Below are 13,729 nucleotides of genomic sequence, written 5' to 3'. Positions count from 1 at the left end.
TTAGTATATATCTTTAGATTGAAAACAGCATTAATTCAAATTAAAAGCATGAACTTAAACCTGCCTCATTCCAACTTAACCATCTGAAAACCCTCCTCATGAAGTCGACATTTGAACAAAGTAATCCAGCAATAAGGGCTCAAGACAGAATATTTATAAAGAGACTGATTTTAATATCAAAAAACGCATATTTTACATAAAAAACAATATATTACAGGACTGGGAGTTGTGTTTTTATCAGTGTATAAAAACAGGGAATGAAGTCAGGTGTTATAAAGGAAGGTTGGTGCCATCTGGTGGTGACAAAAGGTTACTGTTGCTTTAAGAGTCCACAGGGAGCTGTATGACACGAGGCTTTGCTTGCTTTTTCTCTCTCCTAAGGTCTGACTGATCATAAGAAGTTGAGCAAACAAGAAAAAAATAAAATAAAACTCAGCCGATCCGTTTCAGGAGTCATTGGGAAGGCCAAAGAGTTTGACGGTGCCCGCCTCCCGGTTGTTGTCGTATTTGCCGTCCTTGTCGTCGCAGGCGTAGGCCAGCAGCGGCCTCTTTGGGTGCCAGGCAACGGTGAAGGTCGGAGAATCACACTGAACCTCCCACAGCTTCTCTCCTACACACATACATAACAGGTGAGGAAGTTATAAAAAACCCAACTAAAACCTTCTTTGACCTGCTTGCATTTCGGTGGCAATTTTCTTAAAATCATCTCATTTTTTTTACTTCTGTTTCTTAAATGTTGTTACACACACTCAAAACATGATTTTGATCATCATATTTAATTGAAAAATAAAATTCCCTACACACTTAAGACCTGTTCAAGCCTTCTTTTCTTTTCCAGAGCTGCCATTTGGCACCGACATTCAGCCAACCCAGGAGAAAGCCACTGGAGAAGAGAGTCTCCAGTGGGGTTTTCCCCATTCAAAAAGTAACAAATGTTCCCAAAATGGTACAAATTGGCCGTGGTAGTATGGATTAAAGCTCCAACAAACTGACACAAAACCTAATCTTCTGCCCTAGTAATGTTTGTTAAAATCAATTAATCTTTGGGAATAACCGTACACTTTATAAAAGTTGCGATTCTGCCGTTTTATTATCCAAAACTTGTTTACTACCACTTTTTCTGTTTAAAGGGCTCCTATTATGCTCATTTTCAGGTTCATAATTGTATTTAGAGGTTATATCAGAATAGGTTTACATGTTTGTTTTTTTAAATATGTTTATTGCAGATCAACATTGGGTTCGGACTGCATTTGTTCACACAAGCAACATTTCTTTTTTTTTTATTAGGTTTACATGGTTTAATTTTCAGAAAACGCCATATGTTTGTTGTACTGCACATTGCTGCAGCTCCTCTTTTCACCCTGTGTGATGAGTTTTCTGTTTTAGCTACAGAGTGAGGCATCTCACTTCTGTTCCACATGTGCAGTAGCTAGGTACGGACTACTAGCCAGTCAGAAGCAGAGTATGAGGGCGTGCCCTGACAGTACCTAGGTAAGGACTACTAGCCAGTCAGAAGCAGAGTATGAGGGCGTGCCCTGACAGTACCTAGGTAAGGACTACTAGCCAGTCAGAAGCAGAGTATGAGGGCGCCCTGACAGTAGCTAGGTAAGGACTACTAGCCAGTCAGAAGCAGAGTATGAGGGCGTGCCCTGACAGTAGCTAGGTAAGGACTACTAGCCAGTCAGAAGCAGAGTATGAGGGCGTGGTCTGACAGTAGCTAGGTAAGGACTACTAGCCAGTCAGAAGCAGAGTATGAGGGCGTGCCCTGACAGTACCTAGGTAAGGACTACTAGCCAGTCAGAAGCAGAGTATGAGGGCGTGCCCTGACAGTAGCTAGGTAAGGACTACTAGCCAGTCAGAAGCAGAGTATGAAGGCGTGCCCTGACTAGGGCTGTCCTCAACTAAAGAAATTCTTAGTCGACTAACACTTATTCGATTTTGTCGACTAATCGATTAGTTGATATAATTGACAGAGCTGTGCGCTTTGAGAGGTGGTTAAGACTAGAAAAGCACAATATAAATGTAGTTAATTAACCATCTGTAAAACTGAGTTTCTATTAATTAATCCTGCAAAAGCACCACTTTAAATCTTGTGTTTACCATAAATGTACTCAGAAGTTTCTTGGAAATAAGTAATTAAGCATGAATAAGCATAAAAAATGACTAATCGACTAAAGAAATCTTAGTCGACTAAGACCAAAACGACCGATTAGTCGACTAATCGACTAAGAGGTGGCAGCCCTAGCCCTGACAGTAGCTATGCAAGGACTACTAGCCAGTCAGAAGCAGAGTATGAGGGTGTGCCCTGACAGTAGCTAGGTAAGGACTACTAGCCAGTCAGAAGCAGAGTATGAAGGCGTGCCCTGACAGTAGCTATGTAAGGACTACTAGCCAGTCAGAAGCAGAGTATGAGGGCGTGCCCTGACAGTACCTAGGTAAGGACTACTAGCCAGTCAGAAGCAGAGTATGAGGGCGTGCCCTGACAGTACCTAGGTAAGGACTACTAGCCAGTCAGAAGCAGAGTATGAAGGCGTGCCCTGACAGTACCTAGGTAAGGACTACTAGCCAGTCAGAAGCAGAGTATGAGGGAGTGCCCTGACAGTAGCTAGGTAAGGACTACTAGCCAGTCAGAAGCAGAGTATGAAGGCGTGCCCTGACAGTAGCTATGTAAGGACTACTAGCCAGTCAGAAGCAGAGTATGAGGGCGTGCCATGCTAGCAGCTAGGTGAGCATTATAACGTGTGTTCCAAAGTGACCACGTTGGTCTCTGAAGTAAAGGCTGGACTACAATAGAGCTGTTTGGAGCAGTTGGTGAACAGTGTTTTCTGTTGGAGATGGTAAGTCCCTTTGGGGGAATTTGGGCTTTTTCACTTTGTAAACCTGTAACATGCACAAAAAAGATATATAAACACAATAAAGGAAAGGGGGAAAGCCAAACAGCATAATATGAGCACTTTAACTATTTTCAGAACCAACAACTACATCGTGACAAAGATACAGCAGACAAAAGGTCTCTCTGTCTTAAAACTGTCTTACTGACCAGTTTCCACCTCAGCGATGTCTATGAAGTGATCCTCGGAGGCAGAGGCCAACATCTTTCCATCGTGGCTGAAGCTGAGCGTCCTCACAGGCCAGTCCAGCCTACAACGTCAGCAGCAATGAAAAGAAATCCACGATTCAATAGCAGGATAGATTCAGCGATGAGATAACCGTAAAGTGTCAACTCATAACTAAATAAAGTGGCATGCCGTATTCACGCCGTTATATATACTATTGATCAACCAATGCCTTTTTTTTTTATGTATTATCACATGCAAATGCAAAAGCGTATGCAGGGTTCAACAATAAGGGTTGCTCGATGGCCTGGGCAAAGTGAAATGCCACGTCGGGCAAGCAAAGCAACCTATTTGCCCGTTTGGGCATCATCGTATCATAAATGATGTTATCGTTCTCTTGCCCCAGTCGGCAAGAAATAGAGGAGACCCTGAAACAATCTCTGGTGTCAATATAAATTAAAATATGTAGAAAAATTGAAAGGGACAAGAGAAGAGCTACTGAATTAATTCCAGGAATGAAAACTATATCTTATGAAGATAGATTGAGAAAATGAAGTTCACAGACTCTCATATTTAGGCGATCCAGAGGTGCTATGATTCAGGTGTACAAGCTTGTACAGGGAATATACGATGTAACAGTTGACCCTATCTTTCAGTTTTGGCGCAATAGGTACGAGACACGAGGGACTTCTTTAAAACTTTTGTGTTGCTTGAGTCTGGAATAGAGGATTTTATATCCTGTACCAGAAATTTTTTCAATAAATTTCAATAAAAACCGCTGCAGCCAACGGTGTGGCCGGACAGACTGGATAAAATGAGCGCCGAAATAAAAATAACCCTGGTGTGTGATGAACCCTGGAATGCGTCGCCATTAAAATGTGAAGCACGTCAAACACTGACCTGGAGAAGCAGCGGACGCACACCAGCTCCTCCACGTTCCACAGGCTGACGAGGGCGTCGGCACTACCTGTGGCAAAGTACTTCCCCGTGGGGTCAAACTTGATACAGATGCAGTTGGACGGGTGAGCGTTGATGGACTGGATGGGCTTCAGCTCCGGATAACTGCAAACACACACACTGGTCATTCCATCTCCGAAACCACATGACTGAGGGGGGCTTTCATACCTGAAAGTCCGAACCAAGGTTCACGTTTTTGCATTTGATCCGGTTTTTAGTTTCAAAGTTTTGGTTTCACACTGCAGTTATGCAAGCGCACTCAAGATCTCTACGTGACAAAACTAGGTCCCGTCGTCATCACATACGTGAGCTGCGTCTCCAGATACTTGTAACTGATTGGTTTGTAGACGTGCTCCCCCCTCCTCCGGTATCCTCTCTCTGTGTCAGAGTTTTTTTCAACTGCCTGCTGCTCTCCCCTACTGCCGCCCCCCTCTTTTTATTTTGTTGTCATGTTGAGAAGCAAGACTTTCTTTCTGGAGCATTTATTCAGAGACAAACGGAAACCTACACTGTACATTTCCTACCACTTAACAAGTAAACTGACCAAATTTCGGACCTGGGGGAGGTTTCACACCTGTAATTTTGGCTCGGATCAAACTGAAAAGCCTGAAGGTCCGGACCTAATGAGGTAGGTGTGAAAGCCCCCTAAGAAACTTTTACACGTTTTAATGATCTAACTAGATGTTGACACCAGGTGCGTTTTAAGTTTGTTTCAACTCCAGTAACAGGTGAATACAATAAATTGTGGCTCACCCAAAACCCTGAAAGAAAAGCGTGATTTACCTGGGTGGGTTTTCCTTTGGGAACCGTGGTGTTGTGTAGAGATGGGTGGGATAAATATTAATTTTAGGGTACAACGTTTTTCTTTAGTGGTTTTAAGTCAGTCTATATCCACGCCGTTCCACTTCGAAGATTGCCGCCCGGATATCCGTTACCTTACTCTTTCTTTGGGTTGGTGTTTCTGAGGCCTATGGTTAACTGCTCCTCAGATCTCTGCAGGGTAAATCCAGACAGCTAGCTAGACTATCTGTCCTATCTGAGTTTTCTGTTGCACGACTAAAACTACTTTTGAACGACCACATGTTCCACCAAAACAAGTTCCTTCCCGAGGCCGTTTCGAGGCACGGTTGCTCCGTCAGAGGCTTAGCGCCCCCCAAGACGATTGTGATTGGTTTAAAATAAATAAATAAACCAGAGCACGTTTTCCTCCCATCTGGTAGTGTGGAAAAGGCAGAACTTCCCCCACAACACTGTGAAGGAAGGTCTGGCAACGGGAGACAAGTTTTGAGTAGACACCACATTGGCTGAAAATTAAATCCAGACACCTACAGAAAACAACCACACGGTGAACATACTTATGGGTAGGAGGCAATGGGAGATATATTGCTCGGGTTCATGGTGATATCAAACAGATTTAAACAGCAGCAGAGGTCATGTGGCACGGCACACATCTTCTCTGCTGTCTGGTTTTTGACAGCACTATAAAAACTATATGGAACAATGGACATTTTTTTATATTGTTTTGACGACATCAACTTCTTTCTATTGTACCAGTGGCCTATATTTTCAAAAATGTATTTACCAATGATGAACTTAAATGAGCACCAATAGTCTTTTTCCACCTGCCTAAATAAGGAATATGGTCTTAAAAACACACAAGGATTGAAAATTATTTTTCCCCGTTTTATGTATAGTTTTGTTACAAAGGTGTTATCTTTTGTTGGTTCATTTGTAGGTTTGTTTGTTTATCTCATCTTTTAATTTATATTATTGAATAAGTAAGAGAATAAGTATATTGTTTGTCATAGAATCTGAAAAATTGAAATGGGTGTATATGAGATTCTGAACGCTAATAAAATACAAATAAAAAATAAAAAAACACAAGGAGATCTAAAATTCTTGAGCACAAGTTATTTGTTGTTGCATTAGTGGATGTAGGATTTTTGTGTGTGCCTTGAATTGTTATGGAGTTCATGGTCCACTGTTGGCAGGGGTCTTAAGCACTTTATAAAAAGGGTGAACTCCATGTACGCCATGGCAGAGTAAACCGGTGTGCAGAACTAATGCAGAACAAATGCAGCTATATTAAGCAAATTACCAAAAACTGTCCAATAAATGAGCCACCACATCCTGTGTGTCGCCTGACAAAACAATATTTGGGGGAATTGATTGACTGATTCTATTTGACCACTTAAATATAAAATATGAAACAGTACTCTGTCTCATACATTAAAATACATAAAAAGTCAGGGATGACACAAAGCCCAAAGACGTATTTTCCATTGTGGTCCGTCAGCATAGAACAAAAGAAATACACATCTTGATTATCGGTTTCTTCTAGAGCCTTCCATTAGCAGGCTTTGTATTGGTCTGCGGTATGAATTATATTAACTACAGAAACTGTTTTCCAGAGGAAAATCAAAACCCCAAAAAAATGATGTAATATCCCACTTTCAGCAAGGAGTGGCTGACTCGGACGCCAGCGGGTTCAGACAGCTTTTCATGAATATACTAGAAGTTGTTGGAAATACAAATGCAGAGGTTTGCTAATTCTGCAAGACTGCCTGGTGCTAAATCCCCTGTTGCAACTCGGTTTTGGTTTCCTACCTCAGAACATTGATGCAGCCGTTGCCGTTGGTGAGGAAGAACATGTCGTTGTCGTTGTTCCAGGAGATCTCGTTGACCTCGAACTTGAACTGCTCCTCTGCCCTGGAGCGATGGGTCTTGGCGTCGATAAAGGTCACCACATCATCTTTGTTCCCAACAGCGATAGTCTGACCATCAGGGCTCCAGCAGATGTTGATGTTCTCTCCTAAAAAATATATGAGACGATTTAAAAATCGCTCTCTTTCAATGACGGTGATCAGTGAGAGATTTCATATTTAACGTTTTTGGAAAGGGTTTTAACTAGGGTTAGGGTTAGGGTTAGGGTTAGGGTTAACATGTTTTATTATTTTTAATATTATATTTACTGTTTTATTTTAAACAAGATAAATGCTGGAATGTTGTTACTTATCACAGATAGTTTACAGAAATGTCCTACTTTCAGTGGATTTTTTTAATTTGTTATCACTGTATTTAACATGATGGTAGAAGGTGCAACATAGATGTACATAGATGCTGCTGTTGAACTGAGGCATACCAGACATTTCAGTTAACAGGAAAGTACTGATGTTTCTTATTGGAATTGTTTATTATTAGTAGTATTATAACAACTTGAGCTTTTGTGATAAATTATGTGTTTGACTGTTCAATATTACGGTGGCCCTGAAGTGCAAAATCACAACAGCAAACAGAAAAATGCAACGGCAAATAGGAAAACACTTCAACAAATCATAAAAAACACAACAGCATTATCTTCTCCTGGAAAAGGTAGGGCCTATCTAGCAGAGGATGGACCCTCCTGATTGGACAGACGGACTGTCTGTCTTTTAACGGGAGAGGTGAAAAACACAGAAAAGCGCCTACTTTGAACCGACAGACTTTCCGTCTAGGCCCTACCTTTTCCAGGAGAAGTTAATGCCGTTGTGTTTTTTATGATTTCTTGAAATGTTTTCCTATTTGCCGTTGTGTTTTATGATTTGTGGTTGTGATTTGCACTTCAGGGCCACAGTATTCCATTCTTATTTAAAGAAAAAGACTTATTGGCAGTTCATATCCATGTTCTCATCTTTGCATAATAATATAGAGCAGTTTTGATGGTGTCTCATGTTTTAATGTTCCATGACATGTTTTATCTGTTACACAGTGAATATTGAAAAAGTTAACTTTCATGCCCTAAACTCGTGGTTTTGAGACTTCATAAATTAGCAAAATTACTTATGGGTTACGTGTTTTGCAGCATATGGATTAGTTGACTTTTTTTGTTCATTTGGGCAGAGGAAAACAGAGCAGCAGGGAGGAAGCAGAGTGTCTTTTCAATTCTGTCAGTTGTAGGAGGTGTAATTCAGGAAGTGTCAGTGTAAAAACTAGTGTGTGGAGTCATGCTGTTAAGCTTCTGGCTGACAGTTTGCAGCCATGCTAACTTCCACAGAAGTTCTCAGATAGTATTCCTGTTACATGACGTGGTGATCAGAAATAACATCTCGCTCCACTCTAATAAACTTCATCCAGTTTTTAAAGAGCAAAACAGATAGAAAACAGACTTTGGGCAAAATGTCAAATGTCTGATTTCTTTTCTCATTTCATTCCTTACTAATGCCTTTTGTTAAAAGGTGCAGTAGGTAAGCCTTATAAAACTAACTTTGTCATATTTGCGAAACTGACCCTATGTTCCAGTAGAACTACATGAAGCAGGAAAAAAAAAAAAAATCTGGCTCCTCTGGCACCACCTACGGTAGTGTAATTTGTAAAAATCCACCGCTCCCTGTTCAGATGCACCAGTCAGGTGTTGTTCTAAGTCCTGGATCTTCACAATCCTTCCTACAGCACCATTAATTAAATCAAAACTAATTTACATTTTATATTTGCAATTTCTATTTATTTATTTGTTACCCCAGCAGTTTTTCATTTTTGTGCATGTACTTTTTGAAAGCCCCTGTGGATCAAAACGCCAGCCACCACGTGAACTAAGGTCCTACCTTTCGTATTGACAGTTGCAATGCATTTGGTGGTCCGGACGTCCCATATGCGAATGGTCTTGTCTCCGGATGCTGTGACAAACAGATCTGGGTTGGTTGGATGCCAGCAGAGCTGATCCACACTGTCACCATGACCTCTGTAGTTGTTCTCCTTCACCTGGGGAGAGACACACACACAGAACATTGAATAACTTGTTTCATTTGTTAAAACGCTTACGTACGTTCCCACGTAGTAATTCTGAGTCCGAGATATCAGGAATTTCTGACAGTTCCCTCATCCCTGGTAACATTAATGCATCTAAATAAAATCTCATATTAACACTTAATACATTTAAAAATGAGTTCAGAAAATTACATAACTTTACTGTAATGCAGCCTTTAAAACCAAGAAAAGACAACACTTATGCCATATTACGATATCCAAAATCTAAGACGATATCTAGCCTCATATCACTTTATTGATACAATAATCAATACATTGCCCAGCTCTATTAACCACTGTAAAATGTAAATATAAAAAGAATTGTTCAGAACGCGGCTAAGTGAAGGGTAGACATATTTCTAATGCGTTTGTCATGCAGAACATCATTCATAAAACCTGTAATTTTAGGGTTTACTTGATTATTAGCATACCACATCAAGTAGCATGGACAAAAACAAATATGACTTCATCCCTATGAAACACTCTTCAGTTCGGTAATTGTTCAAAGCGTGAAAAGAAATTAGAAAAATCTATATATAACGTTACACCTCGTGTGTTACTCTGCTGTGCTTGTTACTGGGCATGCGTGATAATATAAATATATTATGCTATATTATAAATAAGCAGGTATTTACGAGAACATATTTATTCTTGTAAACAATGAGTTAGCTAAATTCTGAGTGTTTCTATTTTTCTATTGACGTTATCGTCATCAGACATTTCGGCAGTGAGAATGTTATCGTAACATTGGGGAAATTGACGTAGCATTTTACATTAGCAAAGGCCATAGTCCGTAGCTGTGGCTACATTTATAAGCCGACGTGTTTCATACACATGTGGCTCATAAACATTATAGCCGGTATAAATACGATGCGTTTGTTTGCGTTTACTAAATTAACCGGGAGCGAAACCCTAAGCATCAATCCCATCCATTCTCTGAAACGAGGCTAATGCTAGTATGCTAGCCGAAGACCTGCCACAGGGGCTCACCAAACGGTCCTTTTCCAGGAGAAAAACGCTGGCTGTTTTGTCAAACGACCCGGAGGCGAGCCTCCTGCCATCACAGCTCCACGCCACCGAGTGGACTTTGGCTGTGTGTGCCGGGAATTCTCGACTTTTGTTGTTATTTTTGAAGCTCTCTTGCATCTCTTGGTAGTACTGCGACGCCATCTTGGAACTCTAAGTAATGCTATTACGGTTTTTAACCAGCGGCTTATGCTCATTACCGCCACCGTGTGCTTCGGAGTGTAAACCAAACTTTACATTTAAATCCTGTTGGCTAATAATATCAAATAAATGTGCTTCTTAGCCTTTTCATTATTGTCTTCATGGTATAATCCAATATTCCAGGCTTTTATAAAGTTGTCTTTCATTTGCTCAAGCATAAACAATGCCATTATTTAAATATTTAGCCTATTGTCGACCTCTTGACAATTTTTGTCAAGTGTATGGCTATGCTGTTGAAGTGAATTCCCTTAATGTGGGCAATTTAGCATCGCCATATTAGTTACATGTTTCCGAGAATGTAGGAGGAAACCGGAGCATCCAGATGTAACACAAGACACAGTAGGCCTAAGTAACTGCAAACCAACACATAAACTTAAAACAAAAAGTAAGGAAATTTGTGTTTGGTAGATTATTTCTCTGTGGTAACAATGCTTTTTGGCAATAAATCTTATACCGTTGGAAAGCCCGTTTAGTTCCCTTTCAAATAGTGCCCCATTTGTAAGGAACATGCATTTGTGGGATGAGCAGCAGCGCTGAGTATGTGGGTTGCGCCCATGAAAGATTTGCCAAATCTTCTCTGCAAATGCCAAACAGCTTCTTCTGCCATTGACTCGTTTGGGGTTTGGTGGATTGGATGATTGAAGTTTGAAGAAACAAGACATATTGGCAATTTAACAATTTATTCATTTCAGTCACCGGAGCCTCAGTAGTGTGTGGAAGAACCACACACAGCCAAAACAGCCTGGCACCTCCTCCTCATGCTGGTCACCAGCTTGGTCACACACGGCTGTGGGATGGCATCCCATTCTTCAACCAGCATTTGTCGCAAGTCAGCTAACGTGGTCGTGTTGGTCACTCTGGCACGAACAGCACGCCCAAGCTGATCCCACAAGTGTTAAATGGGGTTGAGGTCAGGACTGCTGGCAGGCCATTCCATCCTCTCCACTCCCACATTCTGGAGGTAGTCTCTGATAAACCCCGCCCTGTGGGGGTGAGCGTTGTCATCTTGGAGGATAGAGTTCGGTCCCAGACTGTGGAGATATGGGATTGCCACTGGTTGCAGAATCTCATCCCACAAATGCATGTTCCTTACAAATGGGGCACCATTTGAAAGGGAACTAAACAGGCTTTCCAACGGTATAAGATTTATTGCCAAAAAGCATTGTTACCACAGAGAAATAATCCACCAAATTTCCTTACTTTTTGTTTTATTATTGTAAAGGGTGACCAGATGAGAATGGGTACAATTTGGGACGAGACGGGTTGGGGGTGGACACATGAATTTAAAAACTCTGCACCAAAAATATGTATTATTTTTATTGGCTGCCTGCACGTGCACTGTCCCTGGCCTCATGGCTGAAACTTGCGCTATCTTCATCTACTCTATAACCTAAAAGGGGGGGGGGGGGTCGCCTTATTATTACTACCGTTTCGAGTATTACGGTGCCGTTTCGCATGTTTGTCCGAGTGGTGTTGCCGTACCCATGCAAACCAGATCGGGTAGTGTCGTTAATCATCGTAACACAGCAGTTGGAACGGATCGGGTACTGACAGTGGTAAGTAGGTACAGAAAGCCGTGAACTCTTCATTACCTTTACATGTTATTAAGAAGTGGAAAACTATAAGGGAATACGAGTGTTAGGTACTCAATACCACTGCCGTTTGTAAAATGTACAGTGAAAATGATAATTATATGAAGGGTTTCGTCCTGCAAGGTTATGCCAACTTCCTGTTAGCTTCAACACGCCCTCGTTCACTTCCATAGTTGTATATTCACTAACTCTTGGGAAATCCCCGACGCAATCTTAGGCGTCGCTCCATTTCTGAGAGGGGATAGTAGCCATTGACATATATACAAGGTTGTAGCCGATTCTGTGGTCTGTCCTGGGACCAGTGGTCACAACCACTAGGGGCGCTAGAGACACTGGTCGCGACCAGCTCCTCAGTGGTCTGCCATGTGGTCCCTGTGGTCTGTGAAGCTGCTTTAGTATTTTCAAACCCTTTCCTGTCGTTTTGGCAACTGCGGTCAAGCCAGCCTCCACTTAGAAATGAGCAGTCAAACTAGCCGACCCTATCTTTCACGGTGCGCGTATACACTTGCTATTACGGTGAGACCGCCTGCCTGTCAGAAAGAAAGAAAAAAAAGATCTATTTTAGCACACCTCACAACCTGTCACTGCATGATATGCTGAATTCCAAAATAAGAGCCCCCCAAAACTCATATAAACGCTGTTTTGTCCATACATTCAGAAAATCATTAAAAAAAAAGTACTAGCTTCCACAGACCAATTTCACCTCAGATGGAGAAGACACCATCTCTCAGTTTCACTGACAAAAGTACAAGACATTCTTTTATTGAATTTCACATTTACATTTTTTATTTAATTATTTACAAATTATTTAAAACTCTTAACACTTTGGGGGGCTCTTATTTTGGAAAACAACATCAGAATGCCCTGAAACCTTGTAGATCACATCTTGAGAAGGAGTCCTATCCATCTGAGGTGAAATTGGTCTGTGGAAGCTAGTACTTTTATTAGTATGATTTTCTGAATGTATGGACATAACCGTGTGTATATGAGTTTTGGGGGGCTCTTATTTTGGAAAACAACATCAGAATGCCCTGAAACCTTGTAGATCACATCTTGAGAAGGAGTCCTATCCATCTGAGGTGAAATTGGTCTGTGGAAGCTAGTACTTTTTTTTTTAATGATTTTCTGAATGTATGGACAAAACAGTGTGTATATGAGTTTTGGGGGGGGCTATTATTTTGGAAAACAACATCAGAATGCCCTGAAACCTTGTAGATCACATCTTGAGAAGGAGTCCTATCCATCTGAGGTGAAATTGGTCTGTGGAAGCTAGTACTTTTTTTTTTATGATTTTCTGAATGTATGGACAAAACAGCGTTTATATGAGTTTTGGGGGGCTCTTATTTTGGAAAACAACATCAGAATGCCCTGAAACCTTGTAGATCACATCTTGAGAAGGGGTCCTATCCATCTGAGGTGAAATTGGTCTGTGGAAGCTAGTACTTTTTTTTGTATGATTTTCTGAATGTATGGACAAAACAGCGTTTATATGAGTTTTGGGGGGCTCTTATTTTGGAAAACAACATCAGAATGCCCTGAAACCTTGTAGATCACATCTTGAGAAGGAGTCCTATCCATCTGAGGTGAAATTGGTCTGTGGAAGCTAGTACTTTTATTAGTATGATTTTCTGAATGTATGGACAAAACAGCGTTTATATGAGTTTTGGGGGGCTCTTATTTTGGAAAACAACATCAAAATGCCCTGAAACCTTGTAGATCACATCTTGAGGAGGAGTCCTATCCATCTGAGGTGAAATTGGTCTGTGGAAGCTAGTACTTTTTTTTTTTAATGATTTTCTGAATGTATGGACAAAACAGTGTTTATATGAGTTTTGGGGGGCTTTATTTTTTGGGAATGCCCTCCTTATTTTGAGAAGGAGTCCTATCCATCTGAGGTAAATCTGTGGAAGCTAGTACAGAATGTATGGACAAAACAGCGTTTATATGAGTTTTGTGGGGCTCTTATTTTGGAAAACAACATCAGAATGCCCTGAAACCTTGTAGATCACATCTTGAGAAGGGGTCCTATCCATCTGAGGTTTTGGTCTGTGGAAGCTAGTTTTTTTTTTTCTGTATGATTTTCTGAATGTATGGACAAAACAGCGGAGTTTTGGG

General features: G+C 41.0%; 1 protein-coding gene across 1 annotated transcript; it reads right to left on the bottom strand.

Annotated features, from left to right (window-relative positions):
- Positions 1-152: 152 nt before the first annotated feature.
- thoc3 (THO complex 3) lies at positions 153-10,017 on the bottom strand. Its single transcript, XM_028589399.1, has 6 exons — positions 9,786-10,017; positions 8,594-8,750; positions 6,621-6,825; positions 3,957-4,118; positions 3,041-3,141; positions 153-610 (listed from the first exon to the last, which is right to left on the bottom strand). The coding sequence occupies exons 1-6, from the start codon at positions 9,963-9,965 to the stop codon at positions 447-449; spliced, it is 969 nt and encodes a 322-aa protein (XP_028445200.1). The 5' UTR covers positions 9,966-10,017; the 3' UTR covers positions 153-446.
- Positions 10,018-13,729: the final 3,712 nt, after the last annotated feature.

Source organism: Perca flavescens, chromosome 10 (genome assembly GCF_004354835.1).
Source record: "Perca flavescens isolate YP-PL-M2 chromosome 10, PFLA_1.0, whole genome shotgun sequence".
NCBI lineage: Eukaryota > Metazoa > Chordata > Actinopteri > Perciformes > Percidae > Perca > Perca flavescens.
The sequence above is the reverse complement of the archived record's forward strand: the minus strand, read 5'-3'. Positions and strand labels throughout refer to the sequence as shown.

Bases quoted from the DNA above. Each gene is read 5' to 3' on its own strand.
- thoc3 (XM_028589399.1), bottom strand. From the start codon at position 9,965: ATGGCGTCGCAGTACTACCAAGAGATGCAAGAGAGCTTCAAAAATAAC. The intron at 4,119-6,620 runs GTAGGAAACCAA...GTGTGTTTGCAG, and splicing joins GGCTGCATCAATGTTCTGAG to TTATCCGGAGCTGAAGCCCA. The intron at 3,142-3,956 runs GTCAGTGTTTGA...CTGACGTTGTAG, and splicing joins TGCGTCCGCTGCTTCTCCAG to GCTGGACTGGCCTGTGAGGA.